Source organism: Diaphorina citri, unplaced genomic scaffold (genome assembly GCF_000475195.1).
Source record: "Diaphorina citri unplaced genomic scaffold, Diaci psyllid genome assembly version 1.1 scaffold581, whole genome shotgun sequence".
Lineage (NCBI taxonomy): Eukaryota > Metazoa > Arthropoda > Insecta > Hemiptera > Psyllidae > Diaphorina > Diaphorina citri.
In genome coordinates this window covers 53,968-78,292 of record NW_007378015.1, presented here as the reverse complement: position 1 = coordinate 78,292, position 24,325 = coordinate 53,968, and the positions used below count along the sequence as shown (strand labels likewise).

The window sequence follows — 24,325 nt, the reverse complement described above, 5'->3', positions numbered from 1 at the left end:
TGAATATTAAACAAATTAGGTAGGTACATAGGTACTGATTTTCTTTAATCACGATCGAATAAACTAAAGGCTAAAAAAATCCCGGAGGGACGGACCCAGCTTGTTTTTTCTTTGGTGAAGTTGTTATATTCATTATCTTTTTCTTTCTCTCTATCCTTAAGAACTCTGTTTGTTCCCGGATAGATGGGCAGTGTGTGCCATTCTTACGATTGTATGGACGTGAAAATAAAGGACATAAACTTCTCGCCTTTTTTTTTTTTTTTTTACCGGTGGATGGATGTCCTTCATCCTTTGCTATTTCGTTAGGGAGGGAAATTTCAAAATTTCAGGCTTGTCTACTCCCTGTTTTTACAGTACCCCAGCCAGGACGAGCTGGTGTACTTCCTCTTTAAGGTCCCCCAGCGAGACATCTTTAAAATAATAAAAAATAAAAATAAGTTCTATAAAACTTACAAAAATAAGTTTGATATATTTAAAGTCAATATTTAAGGGTATTTGAGTAAATTTTGAGTGTATGGCCGCCATACACGCCCTACATGGACGCTACGCCACTGAAACTTACAAAAATAAGTTTGATAAAACTTAAACTCACTTCCTTCGATCCCTCCCCCTCCTTCCAGGCATCAAGACCTCGGCCAAGGACATCAGCGCGGGGCCTCTGGCCTCCGACCTCCATCTGGTGATCGGGTCCGACCTCCTAACCTCCGACACCAAACTCAGACACGCCCTCGACTCCGTCAAGCCGGGCGCTTTCGTTATCAGCGAGGAGAGTATTCCGGCCGACGAGAGTCTAGTCAGCAAACTGCCCGGTGTGGCCGTCGTCAGCAAATTGCTGACGGAGAGACGCACCTTTGTACTAGTCAGAAAGGTGAGTCAGAGTCAGCTTTACCATCTCTTAGGCCAGCCAGGTTCGGGACACCTGATCAGGTCTGTCTAGTCAGCAAACTGCCCGGTGTGGCCGTCGTCAGCAAATTGCTGACGGAGAGACGCACCTTTGTACTAGTCAGAAAGGTGAGTCAGCAAAATATAGGTATTTCATGAAATGCCTAGGCAAATCATAGGTATTTCTTGAAATGCCGAGGCAAATTATGTGTCATATCACCATCGATTTCATTATACACTTTGCCTAAGAACGCTAGGCATTTCGTAGAATGACTAGGTATTCTATAGAATGTCGGTAACAAATTTAAGGTACATATATGTTATTATCAGCGAAGGCGAAGAGAGCATTCCCGCCGACGAGAGTCTAGTCAGCAAACTGCCCGGTGTGGCCGTCGTCAGCAAATTGCTGACCGAGAGACGCACCTTTGTACTAGTCAGAAAGGTGAGTCAGAGTCAGCTTTACCAACTCTTAGGCCAGCCAGGTTCGGGACACCTGATCAGGTCCACCTGACACTACCTGATACCCTGATGAGCACACACACTATCAGGTACGGCTGAAAAGTCCGCCTGTCAAGTCTACTTTATAGTAAGTGGCTATCCTTAAGAACTCTGTTTGTTCCCGGATAGATGGGCAGTGTGTGCCATTCTTACGATTGTATGGACGTGAAAATAAAGGACATAAAAACTGCCCGGTGTGGCCGTCGTCAGCAAATTGCTGACGGAGAGACGCACCTTTGTACTAGTCAGAAAGGTGAGTCAGAGTCAGCTTTTACCATCTCTTAGGCCAGCCAGGTTCGGGACACCTGATCAGGTCCGCCTGTCAGGTCTACCTGATACCCTGATGAGCACACACACTATCACTATCAGGTACGGCTGAAAAGTCCGCCTGTCAAGTCTACTTTATAGTAAGTGGCTATCCTTAATAGTCTCAAGGCATTTGATTGGTCAATTTTGACTTGAGACTGATCTAAGAACAATCATTCTTGTTCATAAATACGAGTGTAAGAATTAAATAAAATGCTTAGTATTCGATGATCCCTAATAAGAAAATAAATAAATGCCGTTTCTTTTGTGTTTTTTTATTACATCACAACTTTGGTGCTCACTGCGGCTTTTGTAGGATTTTCTACAATCTTCAGAAATCCGGTTTCTCAAAAAGGTAAATTCTTCAGCGCCGCAGGTGATTTCTTTTTTTTTTTTAAGAGTTTTTAAAGTTTTGATGTTTTTTGTGGTCTACAACCCTTCGGAAATGCATCTCGGTCGAACCGCAAATTTTCAGCGCCGCAGCCGATTTTTACAACCGAAATGATAGTCTCTAGTCTCTCTCTAGCCGTCTTGTGTATTATTATTATTATTATTATTATTATTATTATTATTATTATTTCTATTTTATGTCTTGTTTTCCTACAGCTTACAAAAACTTCGCGAATTCTCGTGATACCTCGTTCGAGCAGCACATTCTTCGCGAGACCCAGGGCCGTGGTGTAATACTCTATGACTGTAATACTCTGTGAATAGTATGACAAGTGTAATACTCTGTGACTAGTATTACAAGTGTAATACTCTGTGAATAGTATGACAAGTGTAATACTCTGTGACTAGTATTACAAGTGTAATACTCTGTGAATAGTATGACAAGTGTAATACTCTGTGACTAGTATTACAAGTGTAATACTCTGTGAATAGTATGACAAGTGTAATACTCTGTGACTAGTATTACAAGTGTAATACTCTGTGAATAGTATGACAAGTGTAATACTCTGTGACTAGTATTACAAGTGTAATACTCTGTGAATAGTATGACAAGTGTAATACTCTGTGACTAGTATTACAAGTGTAATACTCTGTGAATAGTATGACAAGTGTAATACTCTGTGACTAGTATTACAAGTGTAATACTCTGTGAATAGTATGACAAGTGTAATACTCTGTGACTAGTATTACAAGTGTAATACTCTGTGAATAGTATGACAAGTGTAATACTCTGTGACTAGTATTACAAGTGTAATACTCTGTGAATAGTATGACAAGTGTAATACTCTGTGACTAGTATTACAAGTGTAATACTCTGTGAATAGTATGACAAGTGTAATACTCTGTGACTAGTATTACAAGTGTAATACTCTGTGAATAGTATGACAAGTGTAATACTCTGTGACTAGTATTACAAGTGTAATACTCTGTGAATAGTATGACAAGTGTAATACTCTGTGACTAGTATTACAAGTGTAATACTCTGTGAATAGTATGACAAGTGTAATACTCTGTGACTAGTATTACAAGTGTAATACTCTGTGAATAGTATGACAAGTGTAATACTCTGTGACTAGTATTACAAGTGTAATACTCTGTGAATAGTATGACAAGTGTAATACTCTGTGACTAGTATTACAAGTGTAATACTCTGTGAATAGTATGACAAGTGTAATACTCTGTGACTAGTATTACAAGTGTAATACTCTGTGAATAGTATGACAAGTGTAATACTCTGTGACTAGTATTACAAGTGTAATACTCTGTGAATAGTATTACAAATAGAACACGCCTATATTAACGCCCTCACCCGGGGAGATTTGGCGTCTCTGAAGTGGATTGAAGGACCTCTGAGCTTCTACAAGTAAGTGTAATACTCTGTGAATAGTATTACAAGTGTAATACTCTGTAAATAGTATTACAAGTGGTATACTCTGTGACTAGTAATACTCTGTGACTAGTATTACAAGTGTAATACTCTGTGAATAGTATTTCAAGTGTAATACTCTGTGAATAGTATTACAAGTGTAATACTCTGTGAATAGTATGACAAGTGTAATACTCTGTGACTAGTATTACAAGTGTAATACTCTGTGAATAGTATGACAAGTGTAATACTCTGTGACTAGTATTACAAGTGTAATACTCTGTGAATAGTATGACAAGTGTAATACTGTGTGAATAGAACACGCCTATATTAACGCCCTCACTCGGGGAGATTTGGCGTCTCTGAAGTGGATTGAAGGACCTCTGAGCAGTCTGAGCTTCTGAAATACTTTGAAAAATCAGCGGTGCGGTGATAGCACGTTGAACCGACCATAGGTCTTACGAAAAAGATTCAAATAAATCGCTTCCTAAAGACGATCCAAAGAAAAGCCGAAAGTCGATTTATAAAAATTGGGTATTTACCCGGGTAAATACCCAGGGTATTTACCCCAAAAATAAGTACCCGGGTATTTACCCATCACTAAGTATGTGGTCCTCAAATGTGACAAGGGTACAAAATTGGGCGCATTTCGGCGGATTGTGGAATCCACCAAATCGGATAAGGAAAGTCGTGTGATGTTCACAGCAGATTTTTAATCCTATTCTTTCTTCTCGTCAGGTTCTGGTATGGAAAACGTTTGCCAAGCTACACGGCGTATTCCATACCTCGGCTGGGATTGAACCCACGCCCTCCTGTTTACCAGGCGAGCGCCTTGACCACTACACCACCGAGGTAGGTTATGAACATCATCTTTTGATAAAGCCTTCTCTCTAAGGTATGTCTATTCACGCAATTCTCCATTTTTTTTTCGGTCTGCCTCTTGCTTTGCGTCCTACCACTTCTATTCTGCTCACTCTCTTTCCAATATAATCATCTCATGATCATATCACTGAAAATAAAGGCAATAATAATTAAACTAATCTATTTCTATCTCTGCCTCTTGCTTTGCGTCCTACCACTTCTATTCTGCTCACTCTCTTTCCAATATAATCATCTCATGATCATATCACTGAAAATAAAAGCAATAATAATCAAACCAATCTATTTCTATTTCAGTTGGCCGAGCCAGTGTCCACCGGGGCGGCTCCGGTTGTGGTGAACGTCACCGAGAAGAACTTCAAGTGGGTGGAAGACCTGAAGGCAGTCATGAAGAAGGCGGAGGCAGAGCCGCAAAAGTTCTATTAGTGGGCCGAGCCAGTGTCCACCGGGGCGGCTCCGGTTGTGGTGAACGTCACCGAGAAGAACTTCAAGTGGGTGGAAGACCTGAAGGCCATCATGAAGAAGGCGGAGGCAGAGCCGCAGAAGTTCTATCTGGTGTGCCAGGGTGAAGAGTTGACCGGACTGATTGGACTCATGAACTGTGTCAATTCATTCCAGATCCCCATACTAAATAGTGCCCTAGAGGCCTAGAACAACGTCTAAAGAGGTTCCGGGACAGTATTTCTGTCTCGGTGGTGTAGTGGTTAAGACGCTCATCTTGTAATCAGGAGGGCGCGGGTTCAATCCCCGCCGAAGTATGGAATTTTATCAACACTGATTGAGACGGGAGACCCCAACTTGAACATTTTCACCAATAAATAAAGCACTGTTGTACATAGGTAGTTGAAAAAAATAAAATAAATAATGATATAATAGCAAAATAATGTACATGTTTACGTAATTGGACTACCATGAATTTAAATTGTAAATTATAAGTAAGGTAATTCCAATTTTAATTTTATTTACGTAAGTCCTAGTACTAAACAAAAGATCAACAGGATAATATGCACTACTAACGTCACCTTGTCTGTTTTCTCTTCTGTTGTCAGGCGCCTGCACGCAGTAGATCAGTCGAGATCCCAAATTTGTTCTGCCTGCGGAAGGAAAGAAATTTGGACACCCGGAATCACTCTTAACTGACCCCAAATTTGACGAAATTTCAGGCGCCTGCACGCAGTAGATCAGTCGAGATCCCAAATTTGTTCTGCCTGCGGAAGGAAAGAAATTTGGACACCCGGAATCACTCTCAACTGACCCCAGTTTACCCCAAATTTGACGAAATAACCCCCAACTGACCCCAATTTACACCAAACGTGACCCCAATTTACCCCAAACTTGAAGTTTACCGCGATTGATCGCCGCGGATTTGTATATAAGAGCTACGTCCTCCCAGTGATAGCATAAGGAGGCAGTGAGATATAGAAGCTAAGCCGCGGTCTACACCTGTCAAAATGCCTGCCCGCTTTCCTGAAGTTCAGGTGAGTTTGATAGGCTTGCACGCCGGAGGTCCCGGGTTCAATTCCCGGTGGTGTTTCAAGGAAACTGACTACTGTGTTGATGTTGTTGCTGCTGATTGTGTTGGGTCTCGAGTCGGATAAGAGTCAACAAAGTATCCGAATAGCATATAACAGTAAGCAATAATGTCAATACATAAGATGTCAATACATACATTGGGGTCGAGTGGATTGGAACACATCACATGCCTTGATTGTGGTCAAATTCTCAAGTTATATTGAGGATAAAATTCCATACCTCGGCTGGGATTGAACCCACGCCCTCCTGTTTACCAGGCGAGATGCTCCTCTTTTGTTCTTGGGCGTTTTTTTTTCTTTTTTTCAATGAAAAAACTCACCATTCTATTTTGAAATTTGCAGGTGGTGAAACTCCATTTGTCAAGGGTTTAGGCATTGCCTTGCCCTTGGGATCAATTTAATTTGAAGAAACCCATTTACTGATGAAATTTGTAATGAGATGTCTAATGTAAACCTAACCAATAATTCTCCTTCTCCCCCAAGGTACATCGTGACGTCATAGGCAAGGATTCGACTCAAAATGGCGGCCAAGGGAACGGCCCATGGAATTTGGACGACGAAATTGTCATCACGGGGTTCTCCGGACGACTGCCCCAGTCGCAGAACATCGACGAGTTTCGACAGCAACTGTTCGACGGCATCGACCTGATTACGGACGATGAAACCAGATGGCCTGCGGGTACGTCCTATCCTGTCTTCTCTCTTCGGGACGATAAGACCTTAGTAGTTACAGTTCCCTCTATCAAACCTCTTGGAAAAAAGAATAATTTGAAGAGATCCCTCTATCAAACCTCTTGGAAAAAAGAATAATTTGAAGAGTTCCCTCTATCAAACCTCTTACAAAAAAGATGTAAGGCTAGCTAAGGGGAGAAGGGCACAGGACTGTAAGGGACGCCCGATTTTGGAAAATTATTCTTTGAGTAAGGGTCGTTGAACTTAGGTGGAACTTGAATTTAGAGAGATAAAGGGGGGTCTTACTTGATGAATTGTCGGATTAGAACTAAAGTTGTTACGACGTGCTCCGTCGGTTTCCAAATGGATAAAGGCGATATACACAAAACAAAAGGTATAATAAAATTATCAACATAGATAGGTATATCAACCAAATTCTAACAGCATGAAGCATCAAGAGAGGTGTTACACATAGGTTAGGAGATCCCAGTGAGGGTGCTTCTAGGTTCCATCAAGGCCCGGGGGTAGTACATAGTTTTGGCAGATAAGGGAAAAATACTAGTTCTCCAAAGGTCGCATGGATAATTGTATATTGCATACCATCTCACGGGAGAGGAGCGACCAGACATATAATAAATAGAATAAAACAGGAAGGATAGCAGACTGAAATTTCCCTTGCTAAAGAAATAGCAAAGGTTGTGAGTACCTAGGGCATCCACTTGTGAAAATTTTGTAGCCAAAACCAAATGTCAGCCCATAGAAATCACCAAAAAGGCGTTTTTTCGGAAAAGGTGGAGAAGAAGATTTACTTACTGACTTTACCTGACCGTTTACCAATAACCATATCAGATGGTCCTTTTTTGTTCTTAGGCGTTCGGAAAAATGGCCTAATGGTCAAAGATCCCGACATTTGCAACATACATACATGTTCTTAGGCGTTTTTTTCCCTTTTTTTCCAATGAAAGAACTCACCATTCTATTTTGAATTTTGCAGGTGGTGAATAAGAAGTGGCCATGGAACGGAGGCTACGCCGCCATCAACTCTTTCGGTTTCGGAGGTGCCAACGCTCACATTCTACTCAAATCTAACCCCAAGCCTAAAACCCCCGCTATTCAAGACAATGTACCTCGCCTTGTAGCAGTCAGTGGAAGGTAAGCTTCGAAATCCAATAGAATATACCATGTTCATACTACCAGAATGAGACTGAAAAGTCTTTTTACCCCAGCAGTCTAAGCAATGGAGGAGTTGCAAAGGGGTAAAAATTATTAATAAATGGTTGCAAAGGGGTAAAAATTATTAATAAATGGTGAATTCCTACGTAAAAAGTAGTGAAAAATCCAAATCTGAGGTCGAAACTCCGAGAAAAAGATATATCAATATAATCGCATGTCAACCAAATTTCTAACAGTATGAAGCATCAGGAAAGGTGTTACACATATGTAGGTTAGGTGATCCTAGTGAGGGTTCTTCTAGGTTCCTTCAAGGCCCGGCGATAGCAGTTTGGGCAGACAGGGTAAAAAAAAAAACACTGGTCACTATCATTATAGTTCTACAAAACTTGCATCGATTATTGCATACCATCTCTCGGGAGAGGAGCAACCAGACAAAATAAATAAACAGGTGATCCCTGATTGAAAGTCTTCAATTGGTTTATTCTTTCCCTTTCAGGTCTTCATGGACTACCAAAGAGGACTGGCAAGATCAAAGATTTGGCCTCGTTCGACGCTCAGTTTTTCGGCGTTCACTCGAAACAGGCAGATGTGATGGATCCCCAGCTTAGAATGTTACTCGAGTGTACATACGAGGCTATTGTAGATTCAGGTGGTTCACTCGAAACAGGCAGATGTGATGGATCCCCAGCTTAGAATGTTGCTCGAGTGTACATACGAGGCTATTGTAGATTCAGGTAAGATAAGATAAGATGAGATAAGATGAGATAAGATAAGATAAGATATATTTTTTTATTGTACATGATTTTACATTAACACGTGCGTCTGGCATGTGCCTCACGAAGAAAAAGAGATTTAATTTCTCCAGGAAATTCTGGCTGGGGGACTTTAAACAAGAAGGATACCAGCCTGAAATTTCCCTTGCCGAAAAAATAGCAAAGGTTGAGTTGCGGAGGACATCCACTCGAATTTGTAGCCAAAACCAAACGTCAGCCCAACGCCGACCCGGTCTGTACACGGGAAAAGGCGAGAAAAAGAAGACCTCTCTTACAAAGAATATAAGACTTCAAAATCCAATAGTAGACCTCAAAATTTGTACAGTAGAATAGCGGGGACTGAGTTGGTGCGGTAAAGTGGGTTTATTTATTTTTATTAGGTATTATTTTTTAAAACATGGAAATTTTACCTCTTACTTTTTTTTCTTCATTTTTTAATGTATGTTTCGCGGGTCGCAAAAGGAACTCGCGTGTCACAGTTTGGACAACCCTGGTCTAAATTACCCTCTTTTCTCTCCCCTCGCAAGGTTACGTTCACTCGAAACAGGCAGATGTGATGGATCCCCAGCTTAGAATGTTGCTCGAGTGTACATACGAGGCTATTGTAGATTCAGGTAAGAAAAAAGAGATTTAATTTCTCCAGGAAATTCTGGCTGGGGGACTTTACAACAACAAGGATACTAGCCTGAAATTTCCCTTGCCGAAAAAATAGCAAAGGTTGAGTGCGAAGGGCATCCACTCGAATTTGTAGCCAAAACCAAACGTCAGTCCAACGCCGACACCGTCTGTACACGGGAAGAGGCGAGAAAAAGAAGACCTCTCTTACAACTTAAAAAGAATATAAGACTTCAAAATACAATAGTAGACCTCAAAATTTGTACAGTAGAATAGGGGGAACTGAGTTGGTGCAATAAAGTGGGTTTATTTATTTTTATTAGGTATTATTTTTTTAAAATGTAAATTTTACCTCTTACTTTTTTTTCTTCATTTTTTAATGTATGTTTCGCGGGTCGCAAAAGGAACTCGCGTGACACAGTTTGGACAACCCTGGTCTAAATTATCCTCTTTTCTCTCCCCTCGCCAGGTTATAATCCGGCCGTTTTTTTTTTTTTTTTTTTTGTAAGTAAAAATTCCTATTCAATTTTTTTACTTTCTATTTTTCGATACTTTTTTGTTTTTAAAAAAAGTTCGTTTAACATAAAAAAAATACAGTTTTATTTAACATCAAAAAATACATTTTTCACGCTCAGATCATGATTGATAGAGGAAACTGTAATTGCTTAGGTCTTATAGTCCCGAAATCGAAGAGAGAAGAAGGACAGGATAGGAGAAAGCCAGCCGTTTCGATACCGAACCTTATCTGTTCAGGATAAAATCCTTCCTGGGGGCGAAATCGAGCCGGTGACTTAACGCTACTTAATCAAATTTTGCTGAGGTTCCCGTAAATTTTAAAATCATTTTCAAAGTTCGTTAAAAAAAAAAAAAAAAAAAAAAAAACAGTTTTATTTAACATCAAAAAATACATTTTTCATGATAAGATCATGATTGATAGAGGAACTGTAATTGCTTAGGTCTTATAGTCCCGAAATCGAAGAGAGAAGAAAGACAGGATAGGAGAAAGCCAGCCGTTCCGAGAACGAATCTTATCTGTTCAGGATAAAATCCTTCCCGGGGGCGGAATCGAACCCGTGACTTAACGCTACTTAATCAAATTTTGCAGAAGTTCCCGTAAATTTTAAAATCATTTTCTTTTTCATGGAAAGTTAAAAAAAAAAAATAATAATAAAAAAAAAATAATAATAAAAAATAAAAATGCACTTTTTCGATTGAAAATGTGTACCTATTAAGAATGTTAACTTCTTGCGAGCTACAATTTGCCTAAAGAAGGGAGCGTCAAATTCCTCATAAACATCTTCGATGGAACTGGTAAGATTTTAGATTGTCAGGCAGAAGGTTCTGGGTTTGAATCCCACCGACGAAAAAAAAGAGGCCAATTGAGTAGCTACATTAATGGAGTAGCGACCAGTGGCGGCATTACTAGTGTAAAAAGATTATTGAAATATGGAAATTGATTGCATAGGTGGCACTTAGTAATGCTGTGATATCCACTAAAGTCGTGAAAAGGCTCTGCTTTAACACGAATACATAAATCCATGATTTGATAGTAACGTACAATTTTTAGTGAATCTGATATCCACAAATGTCTGATAATCCACAAATAAATTATGATTTAGATGTACCATACTGTGTGCCTACTGGAGAGGCCGGTCCATCCTCGAGTGCAAGCTGGCACCTGGTAAGTGCACTTACCCTATTTTTGAGTTGTTATAGTCCTGGCACCTTTTGGTGTACCTACCCTACTTTATCACGAAGGAAGTGAGTTTTAAATTTGTCTGTTTGTAAGAGCCCGTTCCCTATTGTCTAGAGTTCATCCGATTTTCACTTTTTTCCCCGAATGTCCTGTAGCCAATGTAATTTAAATGAGAGTGTTCCCGCTACACACGACACGATTTTTTTCCCGAACGATAAGTGGAAACCACTTACCCTATTTTTGAGTTGTTTTAGTCCTGGCACCTTTTGGTGTACCTACCCTATTTTAGCACGAAAGAAGTGAGTTTTAAATTTGTCTGTTTGTAAGAGCCTGTTGCCTCTTGTCTAGAGTTCATCCGATTTTCACTTTTTTCCCCGAATGCCCTTGTAGGCAATGTAACCACTTACCCTATTTTTGAGTTGTTTTAGTCCTGGCACCTTTTGGTGTACCTACCCTATTTTAGCACGAAAGAAGTGAGTTTTAAATTCGTATGTTTGTAAGAGCCTGTTGCCTCTTGTCTAGAGTTCATCCGATTTTCACTTTTTGGTCCGTCCTTCCTTTATTATTACAATAGTAATAAAAAGGTATAAGGGACGGACTATTGTATTCGCTTTGGTGTCGTCTGTGTTTCTGTCTGTCTGTTCCCATAGAAGGACTTATCCAAACCTGGTCGACCTATATATCAAATTAAAGGTATATTTACCAGGACCATAGGTAAAAATAATATACCGAGGGGTTGGGTAAGGTAGGGGGGGGCGTGAAAAAATGAGAATATGCCCAAAGGGGCGCCATGCAAAAAAGTTTGAGAACCACTGCTCTAACGGTATAACACCTACGAGTAGTTTATATAGATATTATAAATAGATCCACGCATCCTCCGTGGCCGAGTGGGTATCATATCAGGAGGTAGGTACATAGGTACTGATTTTCTCTGATCACGATCGAATAAACTACGGGCTAAAAAATTCCCGGAGGGACGGGCCCAGCTTGTTCCCCCGAATGTCCTGGTAGCCAATGTAATTTAAATGAGAGTGTTCCCGCTACACACGACACGATTTTTTCCCGAACGATAAGTGGAAACGGGCTCTAACGCGACAATTCTCTAACGCAGAGGTTCTCAAACTGGGGGGCGTGGAGACAAATCACTGTGTCAAACAGGAACCCGGCGGTCTGGGAGCCAGGTACGTAACCGCGAGATACTAGGCCTAGCCCTAGCTTAGTAAAAAATAAATATAATGCGGCTGTCGGCCGCTGGCAAAGCTAGCTATGTAGTACATGTAAATAATAAATATATTTCGGCCTCCGGCCGCTGCTTTTGGTAATCTGTTGTTAAGCATAAATGCGACCTTCGGCCGCTGGCAGGGTCAGTCTACTTCGTTTCGTTAATGCATATAAGGCAATGCGGCCTGCGGCCGCTGGCAAAGCCGGCTATGTAAGCTGAGCTAAAAATAAATATAATGCGGCTTTCGGCCACTGTTTTTGACAACATATTGTGAGAAATAAATGCGGCCTTCGGCCGCTGGCAAAGCCTATTACATTCATTTCATTAATGTAAAGTACCAACAAGGCAGGCGCTCTACCCTCCAAACTAACTAACCAGGCTCTTCACAAGTTTTATCTAAGAAAACCCCACTTTTTTTTACCGATATGCAAGTTCTTTATGGAATCAGGATGGACTGTGTCAAACAGGAACCCGGCGGTCTGGGAGCCAGGTACGTAACCGCGAGATACTAGGCCTAGCCCTAGCTTAGTAAAAAATAAATTTAATGCGGCTGTCGGCCGCTGGCAAAGCTAGCTATGTAGTACTTGTAAATAATAAATATATTGCGGTCTCCGGCCGCTGCTTTTGGTAAGTTGTTAAGTATAAATGCGACCTTCGGCCGCTGGCAGGGTCAGTCTACTTCGTTTCGTTAATACATAAAAGGCAATCAGGCCGCTGGCAAAGGCGGCTATGTAAGCTGAGTTAAAAATAAATATAATGCGGCCTCCGTTCTTTTTTATAGCCATAAACCCTTTGTACTTATATTCTGATTTTTCTGCCCCCCACAGATGTGTATTCATCACGGATGCCAAGCAGCCCCCGTTCTCCCCGAGTTCCCCTACTTACGCCCCTCTCCTCGCCAAGGACCTACTGTACAACGTGTACCGTGCGGGAACCTGGGGCAGTATGAGACACATCCTGCTCGATACCACACCGGACAATGCCACCCTACAAGTCGAACACGCCTATATTAACGCCCTCACCCGGGGAGATTTGGCGTCTCTGAAGTGGATTGAAGGACCTCTGAGCTTCTACAAGTAAGTGTAATACTCTGTGAATAGTATTACAAGTGTAATACTCTGTGAATAGTATTACAAATAGAACACGCCTATATTAACGCCCTCACCCGGGGAGATTTGGCGTCTCTGAAGTGGATTGAAGGACCTCTGAGCTTCTACAAGTAAGTGAAATACTCTGTGAATAGTATTACAAGTGGTATACTCTGTGACTAGTATTACAAGTGTAATACTCTGTGACTAGTATTACAAGTGTAATACTGTGTGAATAGTATTACAAGTGTAATACTGTGTGAATAGTAGTAATGCTCTGTGAATAGTATTACAAATAGAACACGCCTATATTAACGCCCTCACCCCGGGAGATTTGGCGTCTCTGAAATGGATTGAAGGACCTCTGAGCTTCTACAAGTAAGTGAAATACTTTGGTCAGTCAGCGGTGCGGCGATAGCACGTTGAACCGACCATAGGTCTTACGAAAAAGATTCAAAGCTCATAAATCGCTTCCTAAAGACGATCCAAAGAAAAGCCGAAAGTCCTGCTACGCCGCGTAAGCGGTGTATCTAATTGATATCGGTATAAACAGTACTTATTCTAGCACAAGCAAAACAGGTAAAAACTTATCAGTAACAGTAGGAATAAGTATTCAATAAAATACATAGAATTAAACACATCATCATCAAATCTTGAGTCGTTCCGTCCAAGGGTACGGGTCGGCTATGTTGATGCTGTTTGGATTTGTCCTCTTTTACATATGTCTCTATTGTGAGGGAATCGCCAGCGGCGCGGTTCAACCTTTGCATGCGACGGTGTTCTCCGACCAGCAAGTAGAACAAGCGTTCAGGTGAGCAAGCGAAAATTGGATTTTTGCTTTTAAATAGGCAATGGCGTAAATAAATAGGTAATTGGTAATTAGGTTTAAAAGATGAAACTGTAAAAGACTGTTCACACCTTGTGAGTTTCATCCTATTTTTTCCCGAATATTCTGTAGAGGCAATGTAATTTAAATGAGAGTGTTCACACTACTCACGACACGATTTTTTTTCCAAACGATAAGTCCAACAAGCGTTCAGGTGAGTGGAGGTAGGAAGATGAAAAGAATCTGGTGTGAACATCACACGACTTTCCTTATCCTTTTGAATATCTCTAACCGTTTAGTCAGTACAGCTGAAAACTGCCAAAAAGCGGTCGAAATTTGACAAAATGTGGTCGAACACACATCTAACCATTGCTCCTTAAACAGGAAGTTGACCCGTGTCTTCCTGTAGGACTACAAATAGGGATCAGAGCAGCTAAACTCTAACCAGCCTGGCTAGCTGGAGGTTACCTCATGATGGTTGACTGCGGTTCGGGACGGGCCAAGTACTTTTGGCTAGAGACCATCAACCCCCTTCGGTGCAGCTACAACCTACAAGAATGACTAGTCTCAACAACTTACCTGGTATCTATTTCAGATTCATGGCCTCCGGCAAACACATCGGTAAAGTCGTCCTCAAGATCCGTGACGAAGAACCCAAAGCCAAGATAGCCACACCATCTACCAGACTGGTTCCTGGTATTCCCAGGACTTACATGAATCCGGAGAAGTCCTATGTGTTAGTAGGAGGACTAGGTAAGTACATAATTACATATGGTTTGCCACCGTGCGGTGTTTGGCCAAGGCCGGACGATTCCTGGAGGTGGGCAAACTGGATTTGTCCAACAATACGCCACTTGGTGAGTAAATCGTAAATGGAGTTGAAAAAATGGAATGGAATAGAATTTATATCTTGTTTATCCTGCTCGAATGAGACTAAAAAGTCCCTTTACTCCAGCAGTCTAAACAAGGTCTCGTTTATTTTATGGGTTTAATATAACAGTAAAAAAAGGCTCATTTTCACCTATCTGACGCTGGTTTAAGGATTGGGGTTTAAAACCCCTTGGACGCCCAGACACACTATCTGGGCTCCTACTTTCTGGAGTTTTCATGTTAACCCAGCACCTAAATGGGAATTATTGTAAATCGTAAATGGAGTTGAAAAAATGGAATGGAATAGAATTTATATCTTGTTTATCCTGCTCGAATGAGACTAAAAAGTCCCTTTACCCCAGCAGTCTGAACAAGGTCTCATTTATTTTATGGGTTTAATAACATAGTATAACTAAACTTTAAAACAATTTAAACAGTAAAAAAAGGCTCATTTTCACCTATCTGACGGTGTTTTAAGGATTGGGGTTTAAAACCCCTTGGACGCCCAGAAACACTATCTAGGCTCCTATTTTCTGGTGTTCTTATGTTAACCCAGCACCTAAATGGGAATTATTGTGTCTCTTCTGGCCCATCTGATGAGGGACATACTACGGGATGGGCATGCTACGACACAGACCACACGTTAAAAAACCCCTAAAAGGGACTTTTCTTGGTCGAATTTCGTTTTAATGAAATTTCTGGACATTTCTTTTTTTTTTTTTTCTGAGAAATCTAGTCTAAACTTTTCTCTTCCTCCCTCCTCGCCAGGTATGTCTGTATTCCTGAGGAACACCACGTTCCACGGTATTCTGATGGATGCAGGATGCGACTCGCTAGAAGTAGTTTAGACTACACATATAGTATACTAATAATATGGTCCTCTCCAGGTATGTCTGTATTCCTGAAGAACACCACGTTCCACGGTATTCTGCTCGACGCCCTGATGGATGCAGGATGCGACTCGCCCGACAAGCAAGAAGTCGTCAAGTGTATGAACGAGGGAATCGACAACTAATATCTTTGTGTCTCTTTCCTTCTAGCTTACGGACAAGAACTTCGCCAATTCTCGTGATACCTCGTTCGAGCAGCACATTCTTCGTGAGACCCAGGACCGTGGTGTAATACTCTATGACTAAGTATTACAACTAATATCTTTGTGTCTCTTTCCTTCTAGCTTACGGACAAGAACTTCGCCAATTCTCGTGATACCTCGTTCGAGCAGCACATTCTTCGTGAGACCCAGGACCGTGGTGTAATACTCTATGACTAAGTATTACAACTAATATCTTTGTGTCTCTTTCCTTCTAGCTTACGGACAAGAACTTCGCCAATTCTCGTGATACCTCGTTCGAGCAGCACATTCTTCGCGAGACCCAGGGCCGTGGTGTGGATCTCGTTCTGAACTCGCTCGCTGGGGAGATGCTGTTTGCCACCGTGCGGTGTTTGGCCAAGGCCGGACGATTCCTGGAGGTGGGCAAACTGGATTTGTCCAACAATACGCCACTTGGTGAGTAAATCGTAAGAGATCTTTTCCTAAGCTGATAATATTATGAAAAAGCTTCTAAGAAAAGATAATTACAATAGGGGATTTACATTGAATGATTAAAATTCCAATAAGTAGGTATACATAGCTTGGCCCATCCTTTAGGGCTGTCCAGCCCCTACACCTAAGCCTCTGATTGAGCTTTTTGTGTTTGGGTAAAACGGTAAAATGGGATGTATATCCCTTGAGCTTTTTTTAACACCCCCAATGCAAAAAAAAAAAAACTACTTTGTTTTACTTCTATAAACTCCTTTTCTCTTCCCCTCAGGTGCGGAACAGCTGCTCAAGGAGTCCGCCAAACTGGGCCCGATCGGCGGCATTTTCAACTTGGCCGCCGTCCTACGCGATGCGTTCCTCGAGAACCAGACAGAGGCGGACTTTGACGCCGTATGTAAGCCCAAGGTGACCGCCACCAAAAATATCGACCTGGCGTCCCGGAAGCTGTGTCCAGAACTGGACTACTTCATCGCCTTCTCATCCGTGTCGTGTGGACGAGGTGAGATATTTTAGAAAATCTGGACGCGCTCTTTATTTAAAGAAGTTGGACAAAAGGAACTGTAACTGCTAAGGTCTAATCGTCCCGAAAGCGATGAGAAAAGAAAGGCAGGATAGGAAAAAGCCAGTCGTTCCGAGAACCCGCCCCGGCGGAAATCGAACTCGTGGCCTAGCGCTTACAAGGCAGACGCGCTACCAACTAAGCTAACTAGGCTGGCTTTTTTTTTTCTAAGTAATCTAATATAAAAATTTCAATCACAATTTATTTGTAAGGCTGAGAACTTCTTCACAATTTAAGTTCATTCATTTTTGCTAACGTAGGAAAATGGCTTAATGGTCAATATTTTAGACATTTGTAAACAACATTTTTACTAAATCACCCTTCCTTTATCTCTCTCCCTTCAGGTAACGCGGGTCAAACCAACTACGGTCTGGCCAACTCCGCCATGGAGCGTATCTGCGAGGCCCGTCAGCGACTTGGCCTCCCAGGGGCCGCCATCCAGTGGGGCGCCATCGGCGACGTCGGTCTTACCCTTTGAAGAACTGCCAGCTAGCTAGGCTGGTTAGGGTTAGCTGTTCTCCTCCCTGTTTATAGTCCCACAGCTAGACACTAGTCTAACTCTCTGTTAAACGTTCCCTAGCCAGATAATGTTTAACGTCCCCCAGCCTCATCAATCTAGTAGCGAACTTGACTAATTCCTCTCCCCCCCCCCGGTTCTCGGTTTCAGATCTGCAAGAACAAGACCCAGGTTCGTATCCACGCCCTATCACCCAAACAGACATGGCTGACTTCATCGACAGTGAAGCTGAGGAGAGTGAGGTAGGTTCATGTTTCCAACACTTCTTTAATTTTAAGAACACATTGTCTATAATGTGATTCATTTTGGGTCACACTCACATTACTGTTATTTCCCTTGCTGACAGCTAAGGTTGAGTTCAAAGGGCATCCGTTCGAAAAATTTTGTTGCCAATACCAAATGTCAGCACAAAAGCAATTGAGGGCTGACAAAAAACCCCAATCCTGTATGAACACAGAAAAAGGCATAGAAGTGCAGTCTCCAAGCATTAAGCCAAAAAAACCTCAACCCCACTAGGAATCAAACCCAGCACCTCAAGTGTGCAAGTGCAGTGTGATATACACTCAGCCACGGATAATGTTTTTATTAATTTGTATTGTTTGGTTTTATCTGACAGGAACTAAGGTTGAGTTCAAAGGGCACCCACTCGAAAAATTTTGTTGCCAATACCAATTGTCAGCCCGAAAGCAATTGAGGGCTGACAAAAAACGCTGATCCTGTATGAACACAGGAAAAGGCATAGAAGTGCAGTCTCCAAGCATTAAGCCAAAAAAACCTCAACCCCACTAGGAATCAAACCCAGGACCTCAAGTGTGTAAGTGTAGTGTGATATACACTCAGCCACGGATAATGTTTTTATTAATTTGTATTGTTTGGTTATCTGACAGGAGGAGGAGGAGTTGAACGAGCAGGAAAGGAAGAAGGTGAAGAGAATCGCCATGGAGAGCAGTGATGAGGATGAAGGTAGGTCATTGAACAAATGAAGTGTTTGTGCAGTAATTTTTTACCTTGAAACTATTTAATGAAGCCGTTCCCCATACCTCAAACAGATTTCAGACACCTCAGACTGTTAAGTAGTAAAGTCTATGGTGTATTTAGTCACGTCTGCATATCCTTCCACCGCAATCGCGGTCTTCCTCTTCTTCTGCGGCCATTCAACTCGAGGTTGAACATTTGTTTAGGTATCCTGACATTTCCCATCCGTTGCATATGTCCGTACCATTTCAACCTTGTTCTCTCTATAGGTACCCTCTTGGACTTTTTTCAACACCAGCAAGAATTCTTTCTACATACTTTATTTCTAATCCGGAGAAGTCCTATGTGTTAGTAGGAGGACTTGGTAAGTACATATGATGATATAGGTTTACGTAAAAGTAAAAGTTTTTTCCTAGTACAAAGCTCGGATACCCACTAAGGGGCAATAATCCATAGCAAAGCATAATCCTTGAATACTAAGGAAGACGAGGAAATTTGCAAACAAGTAGTGCTCCTGGGATTTCATTCGTCGGAATCCCGCTAGTTCATCCCGAGGCATGGCCAAACTTGTAGAAAAGGCATGGCCGAACTTGTAGAAAATAATAAAATATACGGTCCCGCTGCGCGCTCCCTATCAACTACATAGTTATCAAACTAAAAACATAAACGAAACTCAAAATGTTGGTCGAGAGCGGAACATTTCTCTCCCGCAGTCTCTGCACTCTGTGTATTTCTTATGAAGATTTTAGCGATCAAAAATTGATCATATCTCAGGATCGGTTTAGAGTTTCGCAAAATCCTTTCTTATCGCACACTAGACCATAAAAGGAATATTCCTACCAAATTTCAGCTTTCTAGGTGTTGTGGTTCAGGAGATAGAGCGATCAGTGTGTAAAATGTGAATGAGTGAATGGATCTTGATTTTATAGTATAAGATAGGTTTACGTAAAAGTAAAAGTTTTTTCCTAGTACAAAGCTCGGATACCCACTAAGGAGCAATATTCCATAGCAAAGCATAATCCTTGAATACTAAGGAAGACGAGGAAATTTGCAAACAAGGAGTGCTCCTTGGATTTCATTCGTGGCGTTTTTTACTTCTTCTTCTTCTTCTTCCTTTTTTTTTTTTTTTTTTAGGGAGGTAGGTTTGTTTTATAATTTTTTTAAACTCACGGTTTTTCTTCCTTTTTTTTTTTTTTTTTTTAGGTAGGTAGGTATGTGTTATAATTCTTTCAAACTTACGAGTCCTTGTTTAGACTATTTTGGCATTGCGGGGTGTTTTAGACTACTTTTCAATCCTGTTCAGACCAGGATAAACAAGGAGTATTCTGTTCTAAAATTTCTATTTTATTCTATTCTATTCTAACATTTCTATTCTATTCTAACGTTTCTATTCTATTCCAGGTGGATTCGGTCTGGAGCTAGCCAACTGGCTGATATTCCGAGGTGCCAAGAAGATCGTGCTCACCTCCCGTAGTGGAGTTAAATCAGGATACCAGTCTCTGTGTATCCGCAGATGGAAGGAAAACAAGGTTCAGGTGTTTATATCCACGGCAGATTCTACCAAACCGGATGGTAAGTGGAAGGTCCCGGGTTCGAGTCCCTGGGTGTTTTTACATTCTATTACTACAGTATAGCGAGCTATACTAGTAATGAAAGTATTGCAATCGGTCCATTTTTTTTTCTATCAAATCTCTTTGTGGTGAAGCAGAGCTTCTTCACAACGTTTGTGGCTGTCATAGCATTACTAAAGGTAGAAACACATAGCAACCTCCGTGCCCGAGTGGGTATCACACTAGGCTTTTACGTCGGAGGTCCCGGGTTCGATTTCCAGTGGGGTCCAAGTTTTTTCGGCTCTGTGCTTGGAGTTCGGGGTGCACTCAGCCTCGTGAGGACAAGCGAGTAGCTACTGCGAGTAGCGACCAGTGGCGGCATTACCAGTGTAAAAGGATTCTTGAAAGATGGAAATTGATTGCTGGCTAAGGATCTGAAGGCCCCCGTGTACGGTCTGCAGTGTACGGCCACAGCGCCGCTCTCGTCGGCCGAGGATTTGGCCAGCTACTACATCCAGGTGAGTGGCCTCCCACAATGGCCTTTTGGCCGACATAGTGTAAAGAAAATGAAAGAAAGAAAGAAAATGAAAGACTATGAAAGAAAGAAAATGAAAAAAAAAAAAAAAAATCATCATTATAATTCTTCTCCCCGCACAGAACATCAAGTCAGTTCAGAAGGCGGGCCCGTTCACACTGGTCGGCTACTCGTTCGGCGCCTGCATCGCCGTCGAAATGGCGCTCCAACTGGAGAAGGCCAACGAGAAGGTTCACCTGGTCCTGTTGGACGGCAGTCATTCTTATATCGCGTCGCACACCGGCAGCTACAAGGCTAGACAAACCGGACAGGAGGCGAGTGAGGCAGACGCGTTTGCGTTCTTCATCCAACAGTTCAACGCGAGCGTCGACTATTCCAAGGTAAGTAACACTAAAGTTGAGCAACGTTGCGCGTGGTTGGTATCCGGATGATTAGACTGCTCGCATAGGACTGAAAATTCCCTTTACTCCCACAGCAGGCTATACATAGCGTCGACTGCTCCAAGATTCCAAGGTAAGAACGCGGTCGGCGTATTTCGTCAGCCTCTCAATCAGCCCTAGGGTGATTGCTTTGGGCTGACATTATCTCTCTCCCTTCAGGTAACGCGGGTCAAACCAACTACGGTCTGGCCAACTCCGCCATGGAGCGTATCTGCGAGGCCCGTCAGCGGCTTGGCCTTCCAGGGGCCGCCATCCAGTGGGGCGCCATCGGCGACGTCGGTCTCATTATGGACTCCATGGCCGGCGACAACGACACGGAAGTAGGCGGCACACTGCCCCAACGTATGAACTCGTGCCTGGCCACGATAGATACGTTCCTGCAACAGCCCCACCCTGTACTCGCCTCTATGGTAAGAAAAAGGGTCGGTCTCAGAACGGCTGGCTTTCTCTTATCCTGTCCTTCCTTTTCATTTGTTACGTCGTGTTACTGGTGTTTGTTAACTGGCTGGGCGACGTTAAACAGGGGATATACCAGCCTGAATTTCCCTTGCTAAAGAAATGGCAAAGGTTGAGTGCGAAGGGTATCCATACTCGTAAATTTTTTTAGCTAAAACAAGATGTCAGCCCAAGGCAATCACCCTAGTTAGGGCTGATTGAGAGGCTGACGAAAAACGTCGACCCTGTCTGTACACGGGAAAAAGCGAAGAAGAAGAAGAAGAAGAAGAAGAAGAAGAAGAAGAAGAAGAAGAAGACTGGTGTTTGATAACATGTGTTGTATAACTTTTTTTTTTTAATGGTCAAATATTCCGACATTTATAACAATATCATATTTGGTGACTAACATGTGTTATATTGTGACATGCGTTACGTTGTGTTCCAAGTGTTGGAAACATTGTTACAGGTGGTTACTAACATTATGTTACATTGTATTACAGGTGGTCGCAGTGAAGAGGAAGGGAGCGTCTGCTGGTACCCAAATATCTCTACCAGATGCCGTGGCGAACATTCTGGGCATCAAGAACACCAAGAATATCAATGGAGCCTCGTCACTAGCGGATCTGGGTAAGGGTCCTTGTCCTTGCAGGAACAACAGGGAAAAAGAGAGACGTTAAATAATAACGTGAAAGAGGAGGGGTAACGATTTAAACCTATTGAAACAAACTGATCACCGGAAATTTTGCTCGAAACATTACTTAAACTTAAACCACCAGCCTTCAGATCCAGAGTCCACCGTGCTAACCACGAAACTATTGGGTTATATGGAAAACGAATAGGTACTAATTCGCTTTTTGTGAGTGAAGTTGCAAAAAGTGAAAGAGCATTTGTTTTCCATTTAGGTAACCCAATAGTTAAAATGGACTTTCCACAAAGTCACCGAGTCTTCAATCGAGTAGGTAACCCCTACGCCACTGAGGTTGGTGAAATTGTAAGAAATTACTAATCGTTAACATGTTATTTTCTCGCATCAGGCATGGACTCACTGATGGGCGCGGAGATCAAGCAAACCCTGGAGCGTAACTACGACATAGTGCTGAGTGCCCAGGAGATCAGAGGCCTCACGTTTGGCAAGCTGATTGAGCTGGGATCTGGAGGTGATTCCGCCCCTGCTGTGTCTACTGAGGCCGCCACTGGTGTTAACAAGGTAAGTGTCACGCCACGTCACGTGAACTCATGAGAAGTTAGAGAGGCCTCACGTTTGGCAAGCTAGCTAGCAGTTCTTCAAAGGGCTATCTATGCTCCAAGATTCCAAGGTAAGAACGCGGTCGGCGTATTTCGTCAGCCTCTCAATCAGCCCTAGGGTGATTGCTTTGGGCTGACATTTTTGGTTTTGGCTACAAATTGAACGAGTGGATGCCCTTCACACTCAACCTTTGCTATTTCTTTAGCAAGGGAAATTCTGGCTGGTCTATTCCCTGTTTAAAGTCCCCCACACAGACTAAGCTGGTCTACTCTCTGTTTAACGTCCCCCAGCCAGCCTGTTTGAAATAATGACATTTTAAAATTAAGGTACTCTCAAATCTACAAGTGGGCCCCATTTTCCCATAAAATTGTTCTGATTTTCTTCCTTGTACGCTTGTACCTCTCAATCTCATTGAGAAGGCACGTATGATTGAAAACATTCCTAACCTTTTGATGGAGAACTCAGTAACTTTGTGCAGTTCCATGTGAATTTAGATGAAATAATGTGAAGAGTACACACCCAAGGGAAGAGTATTAATCATTATTTCATCTCAATACATTCTTAACCATTAAAATAGCTTTCAATTGCAATTCTTCCACATCTATTACCCAAGGGAAGAGTATTAGTCATTATTTCATCTCAATACATTCTTAACCATAGCTTTCAATTGCAATTCTTCCACGTCTTGTAGAACACTTTTCGCGCGGGATGACGGATCAGTACCTAGGCTTAAGCCCTTATCACACCCGGCGTAGTTCGTTGACCCCATTCAGGGGCTATGAGTGTATTTTAGAATATTGACTTCAACCGGCCGGGGCCGAGGCCCGCCGCACCGCTCGTTCGCGTATGCGGTGGTCAGTAGCATTGTTTTCTGTAGCTGTCTTTTTGGTCGTGCGCGCGAGTTTCATCTCGGTCGCGCACCCATCGCTTTTCTAATCCACTCTATCCTTCTATTTCAGACTCAGAAGGAGCTACAGTCGTTGGGCAGCTACCAGGCCCGTCTGGAGAAGACCGCCGAGATCCTGAAGGCCAGCGGCGTCCCCTATCCGACCCAGGATGTCGCCAAAGCCGCCGAGAGCTTCTACCAGAAGCTAGTCCTGGGTGATAAGTACAAGCCAAGCAGTAAGCTCAGTGGAGACATACAGCTAGTGAGAGCTCAGGACAACTATGTCACGCTGGGAGACGATTATGGACTAAGTGCGGTGAGTGAAACCTAATCTGTCGTTGTCTATGTACGTATAAGTATGTACTATACACTGTCGTGGCTATGTACACTGCTCGAACCCTACCTACTGCGATGTCGAATGTAGGAACTGTTTACAGGGTTTTCCAGAATACATAGTTGAAACGTTTAACTCAATACACGAAAAGCCCACTCCGAGGCTTAGGTGTGGGGGCAAACAGCCCTAAAGGATGCGTTAAGCTTCTACGAATCTAGGTGTCATCGCGTTGTTTTAAGTATTAGGCCTGCCCCTTATTGGAAGCGGAGTCGCGCGACTTAGTTCTCCTAGAAGTCCTAGAGTGTGAAAGCTCTCTGTCATTTTCATAGGTTTGGATTTTTGGGCGCCATTTTGCGAATTCGCGCTACTAAAAGTCGCACCACTACGCTTCGAATGTGCTACAGGCTACAGTCCTTATGCCTGCCATTCACACTCAGACCGTCCGACATATCCCGCGAGA

General features: G+C 42.4%; 1 protein-coding gene and 1 long non-coding RNA gene across 2 annotated transcripts in view; both read left to right on the top strand.

The window, feature by feature from the left end:
* LOC113465291 (fatty acid synthase-like) overlaps positions 1 to 24,325 on the top strand; it is a 40,369-nt gene that overhangs the window by 8,925 nt on the left and 7,119 nt on the right. The window contains 23 exon segments of the mRNA XM_026824389.1: positions 590 to 868; positions 4,679 to 4,777; positions 4,808 to 4,979; positions 11,987 to 12,023; positions 12,892 to 13,140; positions 13,901 to 13,963; positions 14,574 to 14,731; positions 15,736 to 15,830; positions 15,889 to 15,966; positions 16,023 to 16,100; positions 16,157 to 16,361; positions 16,660 to 16,887; positions 17,292 to 17,411; positions 17,615 to 17,706; positions 18,352 to 18,427; positions 18,738 to 18,803; positions 19,841 to 20,055; positions 20,421 to 20,507; positions 20,647 to 20,908; positions 21,124 to 21,374; positions 21,900 to 22,026; positions 22,434 to 22,627; positions 23,605 to 23,847. Of these exon segments, the coding sequence (XP_026680190.1) occupies positions 590 to 868; positions 4,679 to 4,777; positions 4,808 to 4,979; positions 11,987 to 12,023; positions 12,892 to 13,140; positions 13,901 to 13,963; positions 14,574 to 14,731; positions 15,736 to 15,830; positions 15,889 to 15,966; positions 16,023 to 16,100; positions 16,157 to 16,361; positions 16,660 to 16,887; positions 17,292 to 17,411; positions 17,615 to 17,706; positions 18,352 to 18,427; positions 18,738 to 18,803; positions 19,841 to 20,055; positions 20,421 to 20,507; positions 20,647 to 20,908; positions 21,124 to 21,374; positions 21,900 to 22,026; positions 22,434 to 22,627; positions 23,605 to 23,847 (3,474 nt within the window).
* Positions 14,746 to 15,825, top strand: LOC103510309. Its single transcript, XR_003391826.1, has 2 exons — positions 14,746 to 14,835; positions 15,736 to 15,825. It is a non-coding gene; the product is annotated as an uncharacterized LOC103510309 (long non-coding RNA).